The sequence below is a fragment of the Eleutherodactylus coqui genome, chromosome 3 (genome assembly GCF_035609145.1).
Source record: "Eleutherodactylus coqui strain aEleCoq1 chromosome 3, aEleCoq1.hap1, whole genome shotgun sequence".
Classification (NCBI taxonomy): Eukaryota; Metazoa; Chordata; class Amphibia; order Anura; family Eleutherodactylidae; genus Eleutherodactylus; species Eleutherodactylus coqui.
The window spans coordinates 27,885,102-27,911,739 of NC_089839.1; the positions used below are offsets into that span (position 1 = coordinate 27,885,102).

General features: G+C 42.3%; 1 protein-coding gene across 5 annotated transcripts in view; it reads left to right on the top strand.

Moving 5' to 3' along the window:
- Positions 1-26,274, top strand: part of LOC136620534 (zinc finger protein 84-like) — a 28,134-nt gene extending 1,860 nt beyond the window's left edge. Inside the window, exons 2-10 of one of the 5 annotated variants that reach the window (XM_066595385.1) lie at positions 1,297-1,352; positions 2,182-2,324; positions 2,436-2,603; positions 2,687-2,810; positions 2,914-3,011; positions 4,223-4,280; positions 5,851-7,474; positions 10,883-10,901; positions 21,357-26,274. In XM_066595385.1, coding sequence (XP_066451482.1) covers positions 2,217-2,324; positions 2,436-2,603; positions 2,687-2,810; positions 2,914-3,011; positions 4,223-4,280; positions 5,851-7,474; positions 10,883-10,901; positions 21,357-21,797 — 2,640 coding nt within the window. In that variant the 5' untranslated portion in view covers positions 1,297-1,352; positions 2,182-2,216 and the 3' untranslated portion in view covers positions 21,798-26,274. Of the gene's footprint in view, positions 1-1,296; positions 1,376-2,181; positions 2,325-2,435; positions 2,604-2,686; positions 2,811-2,913; positions 3,012-4,222; positions 4,281-4,708; positions 4,742-5,850; positions 8,552-10,882; positions 10,902-21,356 lie in introns of those variants that run through there. The other 4 variants (XM_066595382.1, XM_066595381.1, XM_066595384.1 and 1 more) reach the window with 4 other exon arrangements.
- The last annotated feature ends 364 nt before the right edge of the window (positions 26,275-26,638 follow it).

The window sequence follows — 26,638 nt, forward strand, 5'->3', positions numbered from 1 at the left end:
ATAAACGCCCCCTTAATTCGATCCTCACATGCTCACCTCCAGGTCCTCTCTAGAGCAGCACCAGTCCTCTAGAATGCTCTACCCCAAAACATCTGGACAATTCCCAATGCATGAAATTTCAGATGCGCCTTAAAAATGCACATCCTCTTCCAATCCCCCAGCCCCAACCCCACACATCATGCCCCCTGCCCCTCCCTATGGCTCCCCATGCCTTCCACTTTGCCTGTCCTATATATCTTCTGCCCCTGTACCCCCTTAACAGCTCCCCCCCATGTTCTATTTCCTAATTAAATAAATACCATATGCAATTTTGTAGTGTTTTATGCTCCCTGTGCCTCCTGTCCTGCCCCTGGTTCCTCCTGAACCACACCCACCCCGTCTGCCCCCAAATAATTGTATATGACATGTAATTTTGTTCCCCAATGCTTTGAAAGCATTGCGGAAAAAGTTGGCGCTATACAGATAAAGATTCTTATTACTATTGTTCCAGGAGGTGACGGGGAGCTAGGGGGAATGGAAGTTTTTTTACTTCCCCGTTTCCTGCGGTGTCAATCGGTGAAGGTTGTGCTGGGCAAAAGTATGTCTCTTCTATGAGGGCCGCGCACACCCACTCCCATAGACTTGTATGGGATTGGAAAGAACTCACGGGAAAATCGCCTTTAAGATTTATAGTGTCCTGGAAGGTGAGAACTGCAGCGTATCCTGTGTGACCCGGTACTCTCCTGTTGTGTTGCAGCCTATATTATAGTAGGGCTTATATGTTGTGTGCTTTATATATGCAAGGCTGGAGCAAAAGGAACACAGAAGCTCCTAAAGGTTGTTTGTCCAAGATATGAGAACTTACCTCCATGCCGTAATCCCACCTATGAGTATGGGACCCCATAAACATTGTGTCACAACTCAACACTCTGCTTGACTCCCCAAGATGAGTGGGGGTCATAATAGAACTCTGGTTGGGTACGAGGCATAAGCATCCCTACCCTCAAGAGTAAACCTATGGTAAAGGACCTAGATAGGGAATTACTAGCCCAGGGACAGGCCCGCATGCTGCACACGGCATCAGTATAGAATAAGAGAGACAGTGATGAAAGGCAATAATGATGCTCTATAGTAACTGTATATCGTATTTTCAGCTTCTATAAAAATATTATTTTACAAAAGCTTATTCTGAGATTTTCTACAGACAGCTTCCTCATTTAACAGGAAAACGCTCTTCATATACTAACAACAGTCATAGAACAGTCACAGACGGTCGCTGTCTGACTATGAGGCATAAAGCTATTTCCTCTTCTGCAGATTAACGAAGACGACCGTGGAGAAGAGGAATCTGCTGGAGACTGATGACACACCAGGTGACTGGCTCCTCAGGAGAAAGGCAAATCATCTTTGCATGTATATGTGTGTGTGTGTGTATGTATATATATGTGTATATATATATATTGCAATTGGTTGCTGCCCATGTCAAGACGCATCCTTGTTTATATGGAGTTCTCCTGCGTTATAGAATGAAGAGGAACTATCTAGATTACACTCAGAGCTATGTGACCTGTCTTAAGGCCCATTTACATGCAACGATTATCACTCAAAAGCCATCGTTTGAGCAATAATCATTGTGTGTAAATGCTGCCATCTTTCACTCTTCCGCTGAATGATGATTTTTTTAGCTGAACATACATCCATTGTCAGCAGGAGAGAAGATAATACAGTCTGCATGCTGTGTTTGCTGTTTATGGTGCTGTATTTTCCATGGGAGTGCTGATTACATTGTATTCATCTTGCAGCCCCAAGGCAGAACAAAGGAGCTGAATGCAGAGAATAGACCACCTGCTGTTCCCTGCATACAGGTCCTGGAGGCTCATTTACATGCAAATGAAGGTGAAAAGCTGCTACTGTCCTTTAGCAGTTTATCCACAAATCGCTCAAAACATATCTTTTGAACAATTTATCTTTGCGTGTAAATGGGCCTTTAGTGTCCCCACTTAGCTCTTATTAATTTGAACCACATAGATATACCTGAAGCGCTTGAATTGCGATAATACTATTTAACAGGGTTCGGCTAACGTATTATATTATATGATCAGTTATCTGGTAAATGAGTCACCTCCATTGTACGCTGTCACTAATCCTTTATAATCCGCTAGTAGTGAGACCCTTCATGGAAGATGTTTTTGTCTCCCTCAGGTTCCTTAGGCACAGGACTCTCACAGATAAAGACGATGGTCCTTTCCATCAATGACCCACCAAGGATGGAGAAGGACAGAGACCACATGGCTGCCCGGATATTAGACCTCACCATGGAGATCATCTACTGGATAACTGGGGAGGTGAGAGCTTCACATGATGTCACTCTTATCTCTAGTAATAAACAGGGGAATGACAGGAAAGGTGAAGGATTCTTAGCCTCCATGTAGTGATCAGTGTCTCACCATCCACAGGATTACACAGTAGTGAAGAAGTGGTCTGGTGAGTGTGTGACCCCCCGTGTGTCAGGAGGACAGAGCCGGACCCAGAGCCCCATCACTGAGCCTTCACCTCATTCACTGATACATGAGCAGAAGATCCTAGAACTTACCCACAGGATCACTGAGCTGCTGACCGGAGAGGTGGGCGCTGCTGGGAATGGGGGACATTATATAATACCGCCAAGGGAAGAGTCTGGAGGATGACAGTATATTGTGTATGTCAGGTTCCTATACGGTGTCAGGACGTCACTGTCTATTTCTCCATGGAGGAGTGGGAGTATTTAGAAGGACACAAGGATCTGTACAAGGAGGTCATGATGGAGGATCAGCAGCCCCTCACATCACTGGGTAAGAGGAGACCTTCCTTTATTCTGGAGACCAGTTTTGATGGTCGCCATCATCTGATCATCAGATATATAATGTATTCAGTCTCTCTGGTTATTTCCCATAGATGGATCCAGTCAGCGAAATGCCCCAGAGAGATGTCCCAGTCCTCTATATTCCCAGGATTGTCCAGAGAAAAAGCAGAATCTCCCACCGAATCATCAGGTAGATGAAGCTGAATCTTTTGCAAACTCTCTCCTACCTCTTGGTTTTGAATGCATGCGCTTTTGTAAAATCTTTGTACATTTTTGCCATGTGTTATCTAAACTTTATATTTTCTTAAACTATAATTATTCCTCTGTAGAATGCAAGTTTCGGAATTAAAACAATTTGGTTTACAGAAACGTTATACAAGTTCTTCAACTTGAAACTTGCCTTCTACAGAGGAATAATTATAAGAAGATATGAAGTTTAGATAACGGACAAAAACACTGAAAGTTTTACAACAATACATGCGTTCAGAACAAATAGTAGCACTGGATATATTGCCTCACCTGGGCTCGTGAGGCTGCTAACTGGACCCTAAGGAACTGGCAGCATGCGACTCTGTCCAATGAGTCACAGTACCAATTCTGTTGGGCTGATGGTAGGATTTGTGTGTTGAATGGAAGCCATGGATCTCAGTTGTTAATAAAGCAATGTGCAGGTTGTTGTTGGTTCCCTATTGGTGTGCTGTATATTCTTATGATATGCGTTGTGTCCACTGATCCACCGAAACATGCAATTGACTTATGCCTACTATTTTTTGCTGCTTTTGTAGCCCTTCATGGACTTCATGTACCCTCACAATAATGGGATATTCCTGCAGGATAATGCATCGTGCTATTGAGCCCAACTCATCCAGAATTGGTTTCAGTTGCACTCTGCAGAGTTCCTGTTTACCCGATATGAGCCCAATGAAGCATTTATGGGATGTGATGGAGAGGTTCATATGCATCAGAGATACGGCACCTACAAATACCACTGAGCTGTGGGTGGCTATCCAGCCAGCATGGCCCACCATCCCTCCAGACGTCTCCATCCACTTGTGGAATCACGTCACGTTGAGTTGCTGCACTTTGCTGGACTAGAGGGGTTCCTAAAGAATATTAGTTCCTGTTCGTCGACTTTTGGCACATCAGTGTAATTAGTTTTGATTTCCTTCAGTGGATATTTTTCCTTGTCCTTATTGAGAATTTATGTATTTTTTGGCAGTCCTACATCCCAGGACCACTGGGTGGTTTTCGTAGAAGTTTCTATTGTAGTGAGCTGTTTTCATTTGATTGTGGACCGCAGTTTTATTCAATTCAGGCTGGGGGAGCGCTGATAGTGCAGAGTGGTGATGGACATAAAATAGAGGTTTTATTTTCTCATGTCCTATTGTGGGATTCTTGCAGGAAAGTTCTGGTGGAACGACGAGTGAAGTCAAGGAACCCAAATCAGTGGCAGTAAATGGTAAGAGCCTTTCATAAATCTTGTTTGACTGTAAATTACTCTAATAATGCAATAACTTGTAGAAAGCTCAGAAAATGATCTTCCTCCTAATCATCATTATTATGTGTCTGTGTAAGTCACTATGTTGGTGTTTGGGTTTTTCATTGCATTGTGTTCCCCGACTCTGGTGGGTTTGGTTCTGGGTGTATTGCTGTTGGCACACACCTTGGGGTGATTGGGGAGGGTTTTATTTCCTCTTCACTTTGGGCTGTGCTCTGTTCAATTTTTCTATTCAGTCTCCTTCTGGAAGCAAGGGAGATTATATCTGTGTGCGGTGGTTCCTCCAGAGTTTGAAGTCATAGTTTCTGCCTGCCACTTACAGATAAATTCAGTTTTTTTTGGTTATTTGTGGAGTGCGTTCTTTAGGATTGTTTTATCTTTATTTCTAGGTATCGGGGCAAGAGAGTACCCCAGGTTCCGGTGTGAGTGTATCCTTATCAGGGCGATCCACTTATTATTTAGGCAGGGATGTTCACATTTTAGAGTCCCATAGAGAGAGTTCCTGTTTACTTTTTAATTTCTTTTCCATTAACTATTTGTTAACAGTTCCTGTGTGTTTTTTTTCAGTAACACAGTTACTGGCAGTGAGCCAAGAGTGTTTTGCCTATATCACCAGCCAGGGCCGTACCTAAAGGCTCAGGGGCCCGGGTGCAAAAGTTCCACATGGCACTCACACCCCGTCCCCCATTGTACCTAAACCATGCTGCATACAGCTGCAAAACAAATTTACATACATGATCTGGCCCCTTGGCGTAATCTTTGTACACAGGACGCATTTACTGCACTACATGAAAATCTGTTTGTAGTCCCGTAGGTCACACACACAGCTTTTTACCACTATTAGCATGACATCTTGAGCACCGTGCTACCCACTGTACAATGCTTTTATTGACCTTAATGTGGTTACTCATACCTGCACTGGAACGCGGTATTTCTAATGCCGCGATTTTTGAGAGCTGTCTGTTCTATCTTTGCTTTTTTGTCTTTTTAATACACCTCCTCATCCAACACAATTATGGGGTGCATTAAAAAGCGCTGTCAAACAGTGTACCATGTGTTCAAAACCACTGTTCAAAATTGCAGTAAAAATGCAGCGATTTCTGAGCTACGTTTTCTGAACACGTGTGAGAGTGCATTAGGGTGTGCTCATGTTTTTTGTTGAACTTTTGAACTACAATTAAGAAAAACATATTTAAAAAACTGAATGCGGTATTCAAAGACCACATACATTTTTAAGAAACTGCATAAACTGTTAATGCTGTTTTGGATGTGTTTTTTTAATTGTGTGTAAAGTGTGCAATTATTCTGGGACCGTTGCAGACAAAGTGCTTGCAAACACTATGGCATTTTATTTTGTCTTTCATTGCTTTTGTAGATCTACAAGTACTTATCATCCATATCCTGTTTTTCTTGCATGTTCATTTTACTATGTTTCCTTGCTTCTTGCTATTGTCTCACCAAAGATTGATAGGTTAAATTTAAAAAAAATCTATTTTTGGGGGAAGAAATAAATTTTTTGTTTTTTTTCCAGGTGAAGACTGGAGTAGAAACGCCCATGGACATCTCGTATCTCCACATGAAGTAGAAGATAACACAACACAACTCAATTCAATAACCTCTAATGTACCCATAGTCCTTCACAACAAAGATCTATCCACTGATGAGACTAGTCACAGGAAACCTTCATCTATTCAGTCACTGATTGGTAAACAAAGAACTAGTTGTAGAAAAGGTGTCACACTTCCTTGTGGGAAAGATTTTCAAAAGAAATCTCATATATCTTTGAATGGGAGAACTGACAGAGATGAATGGCCATTCTCGTGTTCAGAATGTGGGAAATATTTTTATTACAAATCGGGTCTTGTTAAGCATCTAAGAATTCACACTGGGGAGAAGCCGTTTTCATGTCTTGAATGTGGGAAATGTTTTCACCAAAAACAGAATCTTATTAAACATCAGAGAACTCACACAGGAGAGAAGCCATTTTCATGCCCTGAATGTGAGGAATGTTTTAGCCAGAAACCAAGACTTATTGAACATCAGAGAACTCACACAGGGGAGAAGTCATTTTCATGCCCTGAATGTGGAAAATGTTTTTATTACAAATCGCGTCTTGTTAACCATCTAAGAACTCACACAGGGGAGAAGCCATTTCCATGCCCGGAATGTGGGAAGTATTTTAGAGAGAAAGCAAAGGTTAAAGTACATCTGAGAACTCACACAGGAGAGAAGCCATATTCATGTCCTGAATGTGGGAAAGGCTTTTGTCGTAAAGGAAAACTTGTGATTCATTTAAAAGATCATACAGGGGAGAAGCCATTTTTATGCCCTGAATGTGGAAAAAGTTATAGTCAGAAGGGAAATCTTGTGGAACATTTAAAAAGTCATACAGGGGAGAAGCCATTTTCATGCCCTGAATGTGAGAAATGTTTTAGCCAGAAACCAAGACTTATTGAACATCAGAGAACTCACACAGGGGAGAAGTCATTTTCATGCCCTGAATGTGGAAAATGTTTTTATTACAAATCGCGTCTTGTTAACCATCTAAGAACTCACACAGGGGAGAAGCCATTTCCATGCCCGGAATGTGGGAAGTATTTTAGAGAGAAAGCAAAGGTTAAAGTACATCTGAGAACTCACACAGGAGAGAAGCCATATTCATGTCCTGAATGTGGGAAAGGCTTTTGTCGTAAAGGAAATCTTGTGATTCATTTAAAAGATCATACAGGGGAGAAGCCATTTTTATGCCCTGAATGTGGAAAAAGTTATAGTCAGAAGGGAAATCTTGTGAAACATTTAAAAAGTCATACAGGGGAGAAGCCATTTTTATGCCCTGAATGTGGGAAACGTTTTAGTCAGAAGGGAAATCTTGTGGAACATTTAAAAAGTCATACAGGGGAGAAGCCATTTTTATGCCCTGAATGTGGGAAACGTTTTAGTCAGAAGGGAAATCTTGTGGAACATTTAAAAAGTCACGGAGGGGAGAAGCCATTTTCATGTACAGAATGTGGTAAATGTTTTAAACGGAAACCTCAGCTTGCTAGACATCTGAAAACTCACACAGGGGAGAAGCCATTTTTATGTCCTGAATGTGGGAAACGTTTTAGTCAGAAGGGAAATCTTGTGGAACATTTAAAAAGTCACACAGGGGAGAAGCCATTTTTGTGCCCTGAATGTGGGAAACGTTTTAGTCAGAAGGTAAGTCTTGTGGATCATTTAAAAAGTCACACAGGGGAGAAGACCTTTTCATGTCTTGAATGTGGGAAAGGTTTTAGTCAGCAATTGAAGCTTATGGAACATCAAAGCTCACACACAGGAGAAGCCATTTTTATGTCTTGAATGTAGCAATAAAGTGAATCTTGTTAAAGGGGTTGTCCCGAGGCAGCAAGTGGGTCTATACACTTCTGTATGGCCATAATAATGCACTTTGTAATGTACATTGTGCATTAATTATGAGCCATACAGAAGTTATAAAAAGTTTTATACTTACCTGCTCCGTTGCTGGCGTCCTCGTCTCCATGGTGCCGACTAATTTTCGCCCTCCGATGGCCAAATTAGCCGCGCTTGCGCAGTCCGGGTCTTCTCCTCTTCTCTATGGGGCTCCGTGTAGCTCCGTGTAGCTCCGCCCCGTCACGTGCCGATTCCAGCCAATCAGGAGGCTGGAATCGGCAATGGACCGCACAGAAGCCCTGCGGTCCATGAAGACAGAGGATCCCGGCGGCCATCTTCAGCAGGTGAGTATGAAGACGCCGGACCGCCGGGATTCAGGTAAGCGCTGTGCGGGTGGTTTTTTTAACCCCTGCATCGGGGTTGTCTCGCGCCGAACGGGGGGGGGGGTTTAAAAAAAAAAAAAACCCGTTTCGGCGCGGGACAACCCCTTTAAGCTTCAGAGTATTCACACAGGGGAGAAGCTGTTTTCATGTTCAGAATGTGGGAAATGTTTTAGTCAGAAATCATACATTGTTAAACATCATAGAACTCACGTAAGGGAGGAGTTTATGGTAATCATTACAGGTGTGGAACCTCATTGTGGAATCTGCTGCCTAAGGGCCATTTTACACAGAATGATTACACTGGACAACAAAAATTGAATTGTTTTCCTTTCTCAAAATAGTTAAACTACCCTAATTTTGGGTCGAGAAACATGAATGTGACATTATATTTTGTTTAGTAGGCCTAACTCTGGTTTTATAGATATACTAACTTCAAATAAAAGGGCTTAATCACGTGAACGGATTCTCTTTGCTAGTCACCTGTACTCCTTTTCTGGGGCGTCTCTTGTCACTGTCCAACAGTAGTCCACAAGCAGAGAAGCGTTCCATTTTCTCTGATACCTTCATTCCATTTTTGATATATCCTGATGGACTCGCTCTCCATGTTCGCCACTCACGGCACAGCAGTGGTCAGGGAAGAAATCCAGGTGAGAATGTAGGAAATGGATTTTGAGTGACGTGTTGCAACCTAATTGATGGTACTTTTCCAGAAGTTTACTCACAATCTCAATGTAGATGTCAACTCATCGATTTCCCAGGAAGCCAGGCACAACATCTTTAAATGCCTCCCATGCCGCTTTCTCATGACCCTGAAGAACTTGCTCAAAGTTTTTATCTTTAAGAAGACAACAATGTTTCTTTCTACCAGAAGATCATGCTAGATATTTTCTGAAATGTGATTGTTCCCAGCAAGAGAAACCAGGTAATCTTGTAGATGTGATACCTTTCTGGACATATCAGAGTTCCATTTTAGTTATTCAACTATTTTACTATATACACTTTTGTTTATTTAATGATTTCCCTCCTCTAACCTTGTAGATCTGAATAAAGGTACATATATTTAACTTAAATGGGCTACACCTCAGAACCAAGAGCTAACTTAAAGTTTTCAATGTCATTTTCGTTTCCCCCTTAATTAAATAATTAAGAAATACCTATATTAAAGTTGGTTTATAATTCATTGCCCATTGTTTGTTGTTCAGTTTGTGGAAGCATAAAAATTAAAAGACAATAATCGTCCGCTGGAAACAGTCATTTATCTACATCCTCCTGCCCGCTCCGCCTGTATTTGCTGAACGATCATTGTTTCCATGTAAAAACAAAATAATGGCTGGGATGACTGTCCCATAAAAAAGTATCCCAAGTAGAGTTGAGCAAACGTACCCTGCCAAGCTTGATGCTCGTTCGAGCATTAGCATACTCGATGGTGATCGTTACTCGAACGAGCATCACGCCGTGTTCGACCGCACCCCAGTTTTTGGCTCCTCCCCGCTGTGACGTGCCTGTTTTGGCCCCTCCCCACCGCGATGCAGCATGCATCATTGGCAAATTTTTTGGCTGGCAGGCAGTCAGGGGGAGAGAGAGAGAGAACGAACCAAGAAAAAAAGCTCGGGACCCGGCGTCCTGCTTACAAAAATGGGGTTCGTTACTTGAGTAGAGCTCTCGAATTTTATGAAAAGCTCGACTCAAATAACGCGGACCTGAGCATTTGGGTACTCGCTCATCTCTAATCCTAAGGCTACTTTTAAGATGAGTAGATCATGTCAAATTAGCGGCATGACCTTCTTTTGTCTGTGTTTGCATTTATTGCTATTACTTTTGATTTGGTAAATACGGATTTGTCCTGTAGAATATTAAACCAATGACAGCAACTACTGCTGAAACTAATGACCAAACAGTGATGAAAATACTGATAATATACAGTGCAATGTAACACATCCGTATTACCGATCTGTATTACAGACGTGTTAGATTACGCTTCTCTGAAAGAAGTCTAAGGAGAAGTTCTCACACGGGGTAATTGCTGTGGAATTTCAGCCATGCAATGTGGGATAAGATTCCCCAGCAATGTTAGGTACAAACCCCATTCACTTACAGAAGAGAATCAGCAGTGGAAGATAGTCAGGCTGCAAGCTTCCATATCCCCAGCATGCTCTGTTTGTTGTGGAAATGCCTTAGATTGTTAAAGCTGGATTCATTCATCGCAATATGTGAATTCCACTGTGGACTTACTCGACGATGTGTGATCATACCCTTAGGATGCCTTGCTGAGCTGTGCGATAAGAGGACGGGGCAGGCAGGACTCTCAAAGGACCTGTAGAATAACAATTATGATGCTCTGATAGTGTACACACCACCACTGTGTCCGCACCGTGACTGCAAAATATAGTTAAAAGTAGCCAGAACCTGATTAGCATCCCAACGGGGAATAAGTATCTGATGCACATGATGACTGGAAGCAGGATTTGTGGAGTTCCTTATCATGAGACCTTTTTGTAAAAACAGACTTTCTTTGTCTCTAGAGGCGTTGGAGCTCCGGGTCTAGCAATTTTCAGACAATCCTTTTTGGGATTGTTCCCGACAACAAATATTGCAAGTCCCCAAAAGTTCGGCTGTCTTGCTGTAGCAGGAACCATTTTTGATGGTCATTTTGAAAGTCTGCGGATTTGCTGGATGACTACATGGCAGATGAGTAGCTTTGCGGATCTTGCCAAATTCCAAAATCAGGCATTTCTACCTCTTCCCATTGATCTTCTTCTGGGGAGTAATCAATAGTGTTAGGTAGTCTAGACAGCGCATTGGCATTGGCGTTAGCTTTCCCAGCTTGGTATTTCACACTTAAGTCAAAATTGGCTAATCTGGAGAGCCATCTCTGTTCCAATGCTCCTAGCTTTGCGGAATTTTAATGGGCAACATGATTGTTGACAGTATATGCCACAAATTTTGTGGCTGCTACATAGTCTCTGAATTTCTATGTGTGGGTCCACACGAGCACCAGCAGTTCTAATTTTGATCATTTCACTCCAAACGTTTCAGGGAACGGCTGGCATAAGCATTCATTCTCTCTCTCCCTTCTTGCACCTTACTCAGGACTGCGCCCAGTCCCTTGAGTCTAGTGTCCATGTAAAGATTAAAAGACTGAGTATAGTCAGGATATACCAAAATTGGGGGGTGTAATTAGTTTTTCCTTGAGAACTTGAAAAGCATGCTCTTGTTCTTCTCCCCAGTTTATGAGAATAGGTTTATGATGGCGTTTCTTAGAATGTCCTCTCAATATTTCTTGCAGTGTGGCAGCTATGCGAGCAAAATTTGGTATATAGCATCTGTAGTAGCCTCCTAACCCTAGGAAACTGCGAAAATCTTTCAAAGTTTTTTCGGTTGGACAGCTTCTGTTTTCTCGAGATCTGGACATGCTTCATGGGCACTGAGAATGGGACCCAGGTACTTGACTTGCATTTGTAGCAGATGGCATTTGGATGGTTTCACCTTGAGTCCATGAGTAATAAGGATCTAATACTTCTCTTAGGTGTTGCAGATGATCCTTGTGGGTTTTGAAATATATAATGACATCATCTAGGTACAGCAAAACAGTTTCAAAGTTCTTATGTCCCAGACAACGCTCCATAAGTCTTTGAAAAGTGCCTGGGGCGTTGCACAATCCGAAAGGCATACAGTTGAACTCATACAGACCCATAGGAATAGTGAAGGCGGTTTTTTCATGATCGAGCTCATACATGGGGACCTGCAAATAACCACTGGTGAGACCTAACGTGGAGCCTAAAGCAGTCAAGGACTCTTCAATTCTGGGCAGCGGATATGCATCTTTGTGAGTGATGTTATTCAATTTGCGGTAGTCAACATAGAACCAGATACTACCATCTTTCTTTTAACAAGTACTACGGGTGCAGCCCAGGGACTGCAACATTACCGAATGATATTACTTTTCATTTCTCGAATCAGAGACTAAACTTGCTGGTATGAAGAGGGTGGTATTGGACGATATCATTCCTTTATGGGTGCGTGACCATCCATGGGGATAGTGTGGGAAATGCCTTTGATGCAACCAAAATCCATAGTGTGTTTGCTAAAGGCAGACTGCTTTTCTTGGGCCACATCCCATACTCCTTGTATCTGATCCTTAGTGGTCCGTGAGTCTCCAATATGTAAATCAGCTATCCAGGACTTGTGTCTTTGAGGGTAAAGAACATCTTGAGAGTAAAGAACATCTTCAGGTGACAGCAAAGAGATTTGTGCTACTGCAGCATATTTTTTCAGTTGGACGGAGGTATTCCCTAGGTTGATGAAGCGGAACTCTCCCATCAGTTGAAGCTTTTGGCAGTCATTAAGAACGGATGTCCATCAATAGGAATAGGCTCCACCAGTGTGTCGTAGTCTTTCCCTTGCAATCCTGGACAGGTCTGACATCAGAATAGGAACTCTGACTCCGGGGGCACTATCACTGGTCTTATGTCTTTGATTCGAGCTTGCCCAACATAACCTTTCGAATTTGTGACCTACTGCTGGGACGACAAAACTCGGATGGCCTTTCGCATAACCACTTGTTGGGCCTGTGATGCTCCTGAGACAGACTTCTGTAAAGCTTCTAACATCTCCGCGTAGCAATTGCGTAGGATATTCATTCCTAATGTCACGACTGGAGTTCTTTCTGACTGGCTCCGATTTCCTTAATCAGTATGGAGGAGAAACTCCACTACTCTTTGTGCTTCCTCCCCCTATCTCTTCTGATGACACACTCGCTGTCTCACCGCACTATATCCCTCTCCTGCTCTTGTCTTTGCTTCTGCCCTCCTCTGCTCCCAATCTCCAACTGCCAACTGACAGCATATGCACACTTAAAATTACCTTTTTCCACGTGGGCTCTGGTGTTGCTAAGCAACTAAAGCACCAATCAGTAAGCTGTAATTAAAGCACCAATCAGGGAGCTGCAACTAAAGCACCAATTAGTAAGCTGTTGCTAAGATAGCTATTTCAGGAATAACAGCTTATATCTCAGGTGGGGCACCTCCTGTGTCCCCTTGAGGCTCATAGTGAGATCCCAGGAATGTATTAACTCTCTTTGACTACTCTGTAGGACCCTCTGTGTCACTACACATACATTATATATACACACCTCTATTGTATAACTATATACACCTTCTAGTACATATACACACTGTATTCAGGATGATACATAGATAAGATATACACACACCTATATTACCCCGTTTTCCTGAAAATAAGACCTAACATGATTTTTCAGGATTTTTGAGGATTCTTGAAATATAAGCCTTACTCCAAAAATAAGCCTTAGTTATAGTTAATAAAAACATCAATGCAAATAGTGTTTAGGCAGCTGTATATGGAAAAAAGTAAGGTCTTTCGGAGCCAAAATTTAATATACGACTTTTTCTTATTTTTAGGGAAACAGATATATAACAGGGTCTAATGCCTACAGGACCTTTGGTGATGTCACAGTCATGTGATCAGTTACCTACAGGGGATAGACTGTGTAATTGTTGAGGACCATTTGATGAGGTCACATGACAGGCAGCAACCGTCTCCACTGATTACTCCTCCCCTCACAGATCACATGACCGTGACATCACCAAAGGTCTTGTAGTCACTAGGCTGTACCGTCTGCTGGAGAGTCAATGGGAGCTGGGAATGTTACCGTACGGCAGACCTCCTTCTACCAACTCCACTCTAGTGCTGGTCGGGGTGCCTGGGACTTGTAGTCCGCTCGTCTTCCTTCTGACCCAGCAGGAGGTTTTCTGTCTGTGTAATTCAGTGAGTCTCGGGTTATTCTTGTTGTCCCGCCGCCCCGCCGTGTGAACAGACCTGTTATAAACAATGGCTTCTGTGTTGTGCGCCTCGCAATGTACAAATCCTGTGTGAGAATATCGGCCATGTAAACACGACCCGAAGGTGGTGATATCGGTGGGGCGGTGGTTGGCGTGTAAGGAATTGCGCACACAGCATCCGTGCATGGGAGTACGGACCTGCCGCTGTACTGACCTCGGCCCGCCTGCGTGCTCAGTGCCGTATCGGGGGCCCGCTCTACAATTATACCAGCTTCACACGGGCATAAGTGCATTTCTGCACATATTTGCGCTATGGACATTGCGGTTTTGCGTTCGTCTGTGCGTGTTTTACTGTATTTTTTGAACATTAATAAACACAAGCACGCTTCCATTGATTTCAATGACAAATAAGTAAAATAATTTTGATATGTGCGATGTTCGTGTATGAAAATAGAAAGCGCTACGTATTTTTTTGCACAAGCGAAACGCCGGTGAGAAATCTGCTAATGTGAATGAACACATGGACATCAATGGGTTCTATTCCCTGCGTATTGCCGGCCCATATGTGTTTGTGGGATTATGGCCTTACCTGCAGATACTTGCGCACATCATGTACTTGTGAAGCCAGAATTCAAAGGGAGTTTTTCCTTAAAGGGGTTTTCTTGAATTTAAAGGGAACCTGTCACCTTGGAAAGGCATCATAAAGTTACGGAGCTGTTCCAGGAGTTAGGGAGGGGATAGAAGTTTTATACTCGCCCGGTTCCTGCGGTGTCCATCGGTGAAAGTTGTGCCGGGCACAAACATATGTCTCTTCTCCGAGACACTCCCGTTGACTTGTATGGAAGAGCCTGCGCACCGCATGCAGACAAGAGTCATATCTATGTAGCCAGTGCGAACTTTACCGTTGGGTGAGAATAAGTTACATCCCCAACTCCCCATTACAGCACTTAGTTCCAAGACGATGGGTTCCCTTTAACTAGTGGGGATCCGCCATGTCCCCTTCATTGTTTACATCGGCACAGCAGGTTGTCCGTTCCTACAAGTCTGTTTAGTGCTGTAGCTCCGTCCCATCCAAGTACTAAGCTCACCCGGGACGCGTGTAGTAAGCAATGTGCGTAATCGCTTGTGGAGTGCGGTGAGCGGCTCGGTTCCTGTGACTGCTGTCATTGTGGACTGACAGGCTCCTGTGAATGGTGGAGGCTCCCCGGGGTACGATTAGAATGTAACGAGAGGGGGAACCTCTGGACGGGAGTCATCTGGAGGCAATAGTGCTCAGTGAAAAACTGATTGTTTTTCATGCTATTTTTATGGAATTTTTCACTTGTGTTTTTTCTGCTGTTATTTTTTTCCATGGTCCCCATAGTAACCTAAAGCTCATCGCACTTGCATGCAAACCGCATGACATGTTATTGTAGTGCATTCTGTTAACACAATTGTTGAAAATAATGGGTAATTCTTGAAGAATCGTACAAAAATAGAACATGCAGCAAATTTTGTAACTCAACCAGTCCGAGAGAAAAATTGTCATGCATTCAAATGTATGGATTATTTCCCCACGTGAGCTCTGTCCATCTTGGAATCAGAAGGGACTCCTGCAGGAAAACTGCCCCTGTGAATACAACCTGATAGGATGAGATTTATTCTGTCCTGGAAGATGGGAACTGCCGCTGTATGTAATAAAACTTGTGTCACACTTCAAGACTCGACTCCCCAAGATGAGTGGGGGTCAAAATAGGAGCTCAGGCTGGGTACGAGGCATCCCTACCATCAAGGGTAAACCTATGGCAAAGGACCTAGTTAGGGAATTACTAGTCACAGGACAGGCCCGTGTGCTGCACACAGCATCAGTATAGAATAAGAGGCAGTGATGTGGTGTAAAATGAAGAGGGGTTATCTATCTTACACTCAGAGCTGTGTGACCGGCCTTAGTTTCCTGAGAGTAATCCACTTATTTTAGTAATTTGAACCACTAAGATATACCTGAAGCGCTTGAATTGCACTAATACTATTTCATAGGGTGCGGCTGACTAATATATTATGATCAGTAATCTGATATGTAAGACATCTCCATTGTATGCTGTCACTAATCTTATATATAAAACACAAAATCTGTTTTTGTGTCGTCTATAAATTCACAATTCTGATCGGATTTGAGTAACAAATATTGGTGTAATTAAAAATTGAAAACTCACCGATAGCAACCAATCACAGCTCAGCTTTCATTTCTTATACTACTAAGGTAAAATGAAAGCTGCACTGTCATTGGTTGCTATGAGGAACACAGATTTTCTTTTGGACAGCTTTCATAACAGTGTGGTGGTGGGCTCATTTTTGTGGCCCACTTTGTATATTTCAGGCGCGCTATTCATAAAATCTTTTTGAAAGCCCAATTTTCAGTAACTATTCCCTGTGCTTATAGTGCCGTGCAACACACTGGTATATCATGGAAGATGTTCTTGTCTCCCTCAGGTTCCTTAGGTACAGGACTCTCACAGATAAAGACGATGGTCCTTTCCATCAATGACCCACCAAGGATGGAGAAGGACAGAGACCACATGGCTGTCCAGATATTAGACCTCACCATGGAGATCATCTACTGGATAACTGGGGAGGTGAGAGCTTCACATGATGTCACTCTTATCTCTAGTAATAAACAGGGGAATGGCGGGAAAGGTGAAGGATTCTTAGCCTCCATGTAGTGATCAGTGTCTCACCATCCACAGGATTACACGGTAGTGAAGAAGTGGTCTGGTGAGTGTGTTTCAGGAGGACGGAGCCGGACCCAGAGCCCCATCACCGAGCCTTCACCTCATTCACTGATACATGAGCAGAAGATCCTAGAACTTACCCACAGGATCACTGAGCTGCTGACTGGAGAGGTGAGCACTGCTGGGAATGGGGGGCATTATATAATACCGCCAAGGGAGGAGTCTGGAGGATGACTGTATATTGTATATGTCAGGTTCCTATAAGGTGTCAGGACGTCACTGTCTATTTCTCCATGGAGGAGTGGGAGTATTTAGAAGGACACAAGGATTTATACAAGGATGTCATGATGGAGGATCAGCAGCCCCTTACATCAACGGGTAAGAGGAGACCTTCCTTTATTATAGAGGACAGTTTTGAGGGTCGGCTAGTCTCGCCATCATCTGATCATCAGATATATAATGTATTCAGTCTCTGTGGTTATTTCCCATAGATGGATCCAGTCAGAGAAATCCCCCAGAGAGATGTCCCAGTCCTCTATATTCCCAGGATTGTCCAGAGGAAAAGGAACATGTCCCACCGGATCATCAGGTAGATGAAGCAATGATGTCATTGAATGGCTGTGATTGGTTAACTCAGCGCCGGGTTTCATTGGCTAATTTAACCAAACAGAGCATTAGCTTGCTGGAGACGGGGCATTCAAGCCCCGCATCCAGAAAGCAATGCTCTGTTGGCGAGGAGGAGGGAGCGACAACCTGCAGCAGCGCCGCAGACCATTGGGAGGATGAGACGCCAGTGACAGGTAAGTATAGAATATTTATATAGTGGTACCTCGGGTTACGAGTGCCTCAGCTTGAGAGTTTTTGACTTGCAAGCAGGCTCATACTCTGAATTTTTGTTCGTAAATCAGAGCAAAAATTTCGGAGAGAAACTGCTCACAAGTCAAAAAACTCGAGGTACCACTGTATAATTATTGCTCTGTAGAGTGCAAATTTTGGAATTAAAACAAATTTGTTTACAGAAAAGTTTCACAAGTTTTTCAACTTCCCCCAACTATGGATTGTAGATTGGCTTATTGCAAGGAGTGCTGCTCATGTATGTGCACTGCCACTCCATTAATTTTCCATGGGACTGCTGCAGGTAGCGGAGTAAAAAGGCACTCAGCTATGACTACCAACCCCATTGAAATAAATTCTGAAACTACATTAAGAAGATACAAAGTTGGGATAACCGACAACACAAATGCTAGCTAGGCTTTTATGAAAAAGGGTAATATAAACTCATAAAATGACGCGTTCAGGCTGGGGGAGCGTCAATAGTGCACAGTAATTATGGGCATAAGATAAACTAGGGTTTTGTTTTTGTTTCCTTCTATCTTATTGTGGGATTCTTTATAGGAAATTTCTGGCAGAATGACGAGTGGACTCGATGAACCCATATCGGTGTCAGTAAATGGTAAGAACCTTTCATGAACCTTGTTTGACTGTAAATTATTCTATTAATGGAATAATTGGTAGGAAGTTCATAAAATCATCTTCCACCTGATCATTACTATTAACTCATTTAGTGCCGTAATATTCCATCATGTTCATTGGCGCCAGAACAGTGTGATACAATATGGGCAGATTCTAATACGATCAAAGAAAAATTGGAGTACAAATGCTCATTCAGAGTGAAGATTACGTGCTAAACCTTAGTCAACAACCTGTGTTATATGGACCCCGTGGGATACACATCATGCGTCTAGGAGGGACTTCCACTGTCTTCAGGCTGTGAATTTATTGGGAAAGCAGTTTTTGGATAATCCAGACTTCAGGCTTTCAAACAAGACCAGTAGTAGTTCCCCCAAGAAAAGCGTTGTCAACAAAAGGATAAAAAATGTTGTGGGTGTTGGAATACAGCAACAGAACCCCTAAGAATTAGTGTGCAAATTAGTCTTCAATTTTCTGATGGGCTATTTACTTGCTGAACTGGTCTGAGTTCCCTCTGCCTCCATAGGCACCAACCATGCCCCTGCCTGATAAATGACATCTCGGGCTGTCCTGATATCCTGAGCTGAAGATGCCTTACATTCCAGAATCTGTGCTTGTGCTGCACTTTCAAATTCGATACATATACATTACATGATGGAGCCGAAGGAAGAGATGAATCCCATCACTGCATCAGTGTGCAAATCCAGAAGTTTAGTTTAGTCTTCAGCTGAGGGGTTTAGTCTTGGATCTTTATTGGAAAATTGGGACACTTCGGATTCAGTCTTTTTTAGAGAGAGTCTCAAACTGGAGGAGACTCATCAAGGAAACAAAGTCTTAAAAAAACTGCCCTCTCCATCATTGCAAGTTTCAAAAAGTTGCCCTGGTAATGAGGAGGAGGCTAGTAGTATGCATAGATCTATGTCTAGAGTCCTTAGTAAAGCTGTGGTATCTAAATCCATTTTTGCAGTTGGAGATTTTTTGGTCTTTTCTGAAGTATGCCTCTTGCAAAAAGATAAAAATCCTTAGCATGACATGCACTCCAAACTGGTCAGAAGGCCTCGCTGGTTCCAATGGACCACATTATAGGGCTACGTGGGTTGTCAGGTGGGAAGATGGATGAAGATTAGGAGTTGTCTGGCGGAGCTCCCAGACTCTATCTTTTTGCATCAGTGCTGAAACTATATCCTCTTCAAAGGCAAGTTAATCTTCCACCAAAATCTGCATGAAGTGCACGGACCCTGTTATTGATGCTTGCTCCCATGTCTCTAGAAGTTGCGTCAATCTCAATCTGGTTGCAGTTGCAATTTTTTTACTACACAGTTCTTTTGGGAAAATTCTGTTTCTAATGTAGCTCTCCAAATTCTTTACTTCTTTTAAGGACTTTATATTCCTCTTCTAACATATAGTACTGCGTAAAACATTTAGGCAGCTGTGGAAAAAATGCCGCAAAATAAAAATGCTTTAAAAAATAGAAGTGTTAATAGTTTTGTTTTTGTCAGTTAAGAAACAGCATCAATTCTATCTAAGTACACTTTCACAAAGTCAGGGATTTTGTAGGAATATAGTCCGATGTGTGATTGACCAATTATACCAAACATGCGATAATGATCAACATTTCCATATGTAAGTTTAAACATAAACAGAATTGACTGTGTAGGAGGCTTACAAATGAGTGAGAACCCACGGAACTGCCTAAAGTTGAAGATGTGGGAGACCTTATTATGTCACAGGCCATACACCATGGCAAGACTGAGCACAGCAACAAGACACAAGGTAGTTATACTGCATCAGGAAGGTCTCTCCCAGGCAAAGATTTTAAAGTAGATTGAGGTTTATCCAGATGTGCTGTACAAGCGCTTTTCAAAAAGCACAAAAAAGGGCAACGTTGAGGGTCGTAGATGCAGTGGTCGGCCAAGGAAACTTAATGCAGTAGATGAAAGACACATCATGCTTGCTTCCTTTCAAAATTGAAAGATGTCCAGCAGTGTCTCAGTGTCTCAGATGTCTGCTGAGAACTGGCAGAAAACTGTAGGACCCAGGTACACCCATCTAGTGTTTGGAGAAGTCTGGCCAGAACTGGTCTTCATGGATGAATTGTGGCCAAAAAAACATTCATTTGACATAGAAACAAGGCCAAGCGACTCAACTATACACAAAAACATAGAAAATGACAGCAGACACTCTGGACTGATGAGTCAAAACTGAAATATCTCTCTGTAACACAAGGCAGTTTATTTGACTGTCTGCAGGTGAAAGTGAAACATGATGGGGGCTCCTTACAAGTTTGGGGCTGCATTTCAGCAAATGGAGTTGGAGATTTAGTTAGGATTAATGGCGTCCTCAATGCTGAGAAATACAGGCAGATGATTATCCATCATGCCCATCAGGGAGGCATCTGATTGGGTCTACATTTATTCTGCAGCAGTACAACAACCCCAAACATCCAGTCAATGTCAATAAGAACTATCTTCAGCGTAGAGAAGAACAGCAGTGTAGCTGTATGGGAGTTATGGAAAGTGTTTTGCAACCTGAACAGCTGTTTTTGTAACCCCTCGCCACTGCATTCAGCCATAGGGGGGCTTACCTCTGGGACCTGCACCTCAGACTTTCATGACATATCTATTCTATTCTGGGACCTTTTGCAGACAAAGTGCTTACAAACACTATGATGTTTTCTCTTTCATCACTTTTATACATGTACAAGTACTTTATTCTGTTTTTCTTGCATGTTCATTTTTCTATGTTTCCTTGCTTCTTGATATTGTTTTAATAAAACTTGATTGATTAATTTAAAAAAACACAACTATTTTTGGGGGAGAAATAATTTTGTATTTTTCTCCAGGTGACGAGTGGAGTAGAGGCCAATATGGACATCTCGTATCTCCATATGACGTAGAAGATAATACCACACAGCCTAATTCAATAACCCCTAATGCACCCTTAGTCCTTCACAGCAAAGATCTATCCACTGATGGCGCTAGTGACAGGAAACCTTCATCTAATCAGTCCCTGAGTGGCAAACAGAAAACTGGTTGTAGAAAAGGTGACATATTTCCTCATAGGACAGATTTTCAAAAGAAATCTAATATATCTTTGCATGGGACAATTGACAGAGATGAATGGCCATTCTCGTGTTCAGAATGTGGGAAATGTTTTTATTACAAATCAGGTCTTATTAAGCATCTAAGAACTCACACAGGGGAGAAGCCGTTTTCATGTCCTGAATGTGGGAAATGTTTTCACCACAAACAGAATCTTACTAAACATCAGAAAACTCACACAGAGGAGAAACCGTTCTCATGTCCTGAATGTGGGAAGTACTTTAGACAAAAACCGAAGGTTTTAATACATCTGAGAACTCACACAGGGGAGAAGCCATTTTTGTGTCCTGAATGTGGGAAAGGTTTTTGTCATAAAGGAAACCTTGTAATTCATTTAAAAAGTCACACGGGGGAGAAGCCATTTTCATGTCCTGAATGTGGGAAATGTTTTAGTCAGAAGGGAAATCTTGTGGATCATTTAAAAATTCACACAGGGGAGAAGCCATTTTCATGTTCAGAATGTGATAAATGTTTTAGACAGAAACCTCATCTTGTTAGACATTTGAAAACTCACACAGGGGAGAAGCCGTTTTCATGTCTTCAGTGTGGGAAATGTTTTAGTCAGAAATCAAAGCTTATGGAACATCAAAGTTCACACACAGGAGAAGCCTTTTTTATGTCCTGAATGTGGGAAATGTAGCAATAAATTGATTCTTGTTAGGCTTTGGAGAACAAGGGAGAAGCTGTTTTCATGTTCAGAATGTGGGAAATGTTTTAGTTAGAAATCATATATTTTTAGACATCAAAGAACTCACGTAAAGAAGGAGTTTGTAGTAATTGTTACAGGTGTGGAAACTCATTGTGGGATCTTCTGCCTAAGAGCCATTTTAATGGAACAATTGTCATTCAGATTCTCGCTGGTTTGTGCGAATCTGAACGATATCCATTTAGTATTAAGACTTCAATTGGAAGACGAATAATAATTCATTCGCCCATTGTTTGTCGTTCAGTTTGTAAAAGCATAAAAATGATATGATGATTGGCCTCTGTAAATAGACAGTCATTCATCTATGTTCTCCAGCCTGCTCCACCTCCATTTACTGAGCGATCATTGCTCCCATGTAAAAGCACAGAAGCGATTATCGCTGGCACGACTGTCCCATTTAAAAGGACCATAAGGCCGGTTTCACACAAAATCAAGCAAGAATTGTGCATTGTGAGATGCACAAATCTTACACGAATATGAATTCCATTCTTTTGAATGGGGTCATAAACACGAGCGATATTTCTCCCGCATCGCACCACGGGAAAAAAATCGTGGCATGTTCTTTCTTTGGGTATGCCATCACATCGCCCATGATTTTCAATGGCACTAGCAAATCATCGCATCGCATGCTAGGTGCACGCGAGGGCAATGCAATTTCCCATTGAAAACGATAGGAAAGACTCTGTGGCGCCCGAAGTGATGCAAGACGGTTTTAACACAAAAACACCTTGCATCCATGTAAAAAATCGCTTGTTAGCGAGTGCGGTTTCAGGCCAATATCACACTTGCCTGTGTGAAATCAGCCCAAGGCCACTGTCAGGTGAGTATACTTTAACTCTGTATTTGGTCCGTCTGTTGTGGACCTAGTGTAAGTCTGTGTATCTGTTCATCTGGCCATATTTTTCACAACTGTGTTTCAAAATAGCAGTATGACCTTTTTTTGTCTGTGTTTGCATTTATTGGTATGATTTTTCTATTGGGTAAATACGGATTCAGATTTGCCCTGTAGAAAATTAAACCAATGGCAGCAACTAATTTGGCAAATATTGATCAAAGAGTGATCAAAATACTGATATACAGTGCAATGTAACACATCCATATTAGGGACGTGTTAGAATGCTCCTGTCTGAAACTAGCTTAAAGAGGAGTTCAAACACAGCATAGTTTCTGTGGAATTTTAGATATGCAATGCAAGATGAAATTTTGCAGCAATGTACAGTACAAACCCCATTCACTTACAGTGGACGCGAATCAGCAGTGAAAGATAGCCATGCTGCAAACTTTTGAATCCACAGCATGCTCTATTCTTTGTGGAAATGCCATAGAATTTTAACGCAGGATTTATTGACTAAGTTAAGTGAATTCCGCCGTGGAAAAACCACACGTTGATTTTGATGTGAACCTACTTGACGATGTGTGATCATAATGTGTTTTCTCCGAACTGATCTTTCCTGTGCTATTGAAGGAATAATGCAGGCTATCTATAATCAGAGATACGGTTAGGGAGCACTTAACAGCTAACTTAAAGAAATTCAAGTCTCCAGGTTCAGATGAATTACATCATACAATGCTCAAGGAATCAGCAAAGGTAATTGCTGAACCTCTCACCATAATCTTCGAAAATTCCTGGAGATTAGGAGAAGAACCAGAAGATTGGAAAGGGGCAAATGTCCCTATCTTCAAAAAAGGGAAGGAGGTGGACCCATGAAACTACAGGCCTGTGAGCCTGACTTTTATACCAGGAAAGAGCTTTGAACAATCATATATGTAAGTATTTGGATGAGAATGGAGTACTTAACCAGAGTCAGCATAGGTTTCTAACAAACAAGTCATGCCAGACTAATGTAATTTTCCTTCTATGACAGAATCACTGACTGGGTTGATCGGAGAAGTGCAATGGATATAGTATATCTTGACTTTAGTAAAGCATTTGACAAAGTATCTCATGCTATCCCTATAGAAGAAATGACAAATATGGGATTGACAAGGCAACTGTTAGGTGGATTCACAACTGGCTGAGTGATCGTACTTAAATGGCTACACATCCAATTGAAAGAATGTTTAAAGTGGGGTACAACAAGGCTCTGTCCTAGGCCCAGTGTTGTTCAGCATTTTTCTAAATTACCTAGAGGAAGGAATTGGGTGGAAACTGATCAAATTTGCTGCGACACAAAGCTAGGAGTAATAGCTAACACAAGAGAAGAGAGAAAGGATTCAAAAAGATCTAGAAAAGCTTGCACAGTGGACAGTGACTAATAGAATGGTATTTAACGAGAAAGGCAAGAAAAATGTAAAAAGCACATACAGATTGGGAGGAATTGAGCTAAGCAGCAGCACATGTGAAAAAGACTTGGGTATACTAATAGATCATAGACTGAACATGAGTCAACAATGTGATGCATCAGCCAAAAGGCAAACACAATTCTGGGATGTATTAAGAGAAGCATAGAGTCTAGATCACGTGCGGCCATTATCCCCCTCTACTCCTCCTTAGTCAGACCTCATCTGGAATACTGTGTTCCGTTTTGGGCACCCCACTTTAAAAAAGACAAAGACAAACTTGAGCAAGTTCAGTGAAGAGTTACCAGGATGGTGAGTGGTCTGCAAATAATGTCCTATGAGGAACGATTAAAGGATCTGGGAATGTTTAGCTTGCAAAAATGAAGGCTGAAAGGAGACTTAATAGCTGTCTACAAATATCTGAAGGGCTGTCACAGTGCAGAGGGATCAGCCCTATTCTCATTTGTACAAGGAAAGACTAGAAGCAGTGGGATGAAACTGAAAGGGAGGAGACACAGATTAGATATTAGACAGTAAAGGTGATCAATGAGTGGAACAGGTTACCACGGGAGGTGGTGAGTTCTCCTTCAATGGAAGTCTTCAAACAGAGGCTGTATTGGATTATTTAGGGAATCAATTGGGCAGGGGGTTAAACCCGATGACCCTGGAGGTCCCTTCCAACTCTATCATTCAATGATTCTATTATACCCTTAGGGTGCCTTCTGATGCTTTGCTGAGCTGTGCCATTACAGGACGGTACAGGCAGGACTCTCAAAAGACCTGTACTAAACAACTATGCTGCACTAATTGTCTGCACCCCACCACTGCGCCCACACAATCAGGAGCAGGATCATGACTGAAAAACATAGCCACCATTTTGCTATGATGGGGATCAGTGTTAGTCATCGCCTTACCCCTTGCATGCTGCAACTAAAGCCGATTTAGGAATTTTCATACATAAGTGTGTATGAGGCCAATGGAGCCCCTCCTCCCCCTTTTTTACTTTCCCTTTCTATGTAGCAAATAAAACTGTAATTTTGTAATTTGCTAATCAGCATTATTAATGTCTGTTTTTTTAAATTTTGTAGTCTATTTCCCATCAGCGCTCTATAATAAGGAGACTGAGAAAAATGCACTACATTGACTTATATCAAAGATTTGGCTCATTCCACATGGAAATTAAAAGCCGCGCCTTGGTTTCCCATACACACAGCGTTTCTCCACAGCAAAGCGCAGGCGGAGTTCTGCTTATTGTTGCCGGGGATTTGCACTCATCCTGTTGTTTGAATTGATGGGCACAGGTCCGCATCGGTAATAAGTGGAGCTCAATCCACATTTTGCTGCAAATAAATATTGTGTGTACAGAACCCTTTAGTAAACATAGGACCCTTCAGATCTAGATTAAACCCTTAAAGGGGTTGTCCCGCAAAAGCAAGTGAAGTTAAACACTTCTGTATGGTCATATTAATGCACTTTGTAATATACATCATGCATTAAATATTGGCCATACAGAAGTTATATACTTACCTACAGGGGGTCCCCCCCTGTGTTGGCGTCCCCGTCTCCATGGCGCCGACCGAATCCTTCTCCTTGATTAGACGCCCTTGCGCAGTCTGCCCTCTTCTGTCCCGTTGAATGGGGCCGCTCCAGCGTGCTCGCGCCGCACAGCTGGTCTCTCCAATCCACTGTCTAACGTCTGAAGACATTATGATTTAAGGCTGTACAGCTCTGATGTTGGAAGACATTCGTCAGTGTTCTCTTACTGTATAATGCCAGCCTCTCTGCTATCTGAGCCTATCCAACGTGTCACCTCATGCAGTACTGGCTTTAGCCAGCAGATAGCGCTGTTGTATAACGGCAGCAAAAGAGTAAGCCCCCTAGGAAAACCAGAATACAAATTGGATTGGAAAGGGTTAATGCCCATCGTGTTGTGCTCGTATGTGACTTGATGCTTTTTATTTATTTATTTATTTTAACCCTCTAACTGCATGGTCCAACGTTTTTCCTTTTGACTACCAAAATAAATTTAGCAGTTTTTTCTGTGACCTATAGAGCTGTTTTTCAGTACCTATTAGTGATGAGCGAGCATACTCGCTAAGGGCAATTGCTCGAGCCAGCGGTGGCGGGCAGGGAGCTGCGGGGGAAAGCGGGGAGGAACGGAGGGGAGATCTCTCTCCCTCTCCCCCCCCCCCCCCCGCTCGCCCACGCCGACACCCGAACCTTTTCTCTCGATCGGGCAGGTACTCGCTAAGGGCAATGCTCGCTCGAGCAATTGCCCTTAGCGAGTATGCTCGCTCATCTCTAGTACCTATCTTTTAGAAATGTAAATTTTTTTGTTTTACTAGAGGCAATGTATATAAAAACTTATATAACATTTTTATTTAATTTTTATGTTTTTTAATCTTTGTATACATTTGTAAAAAAATCAAAAATGTCAACAATATAGTTTATCGATTAATTTATGATGCCAACAAGGTTTG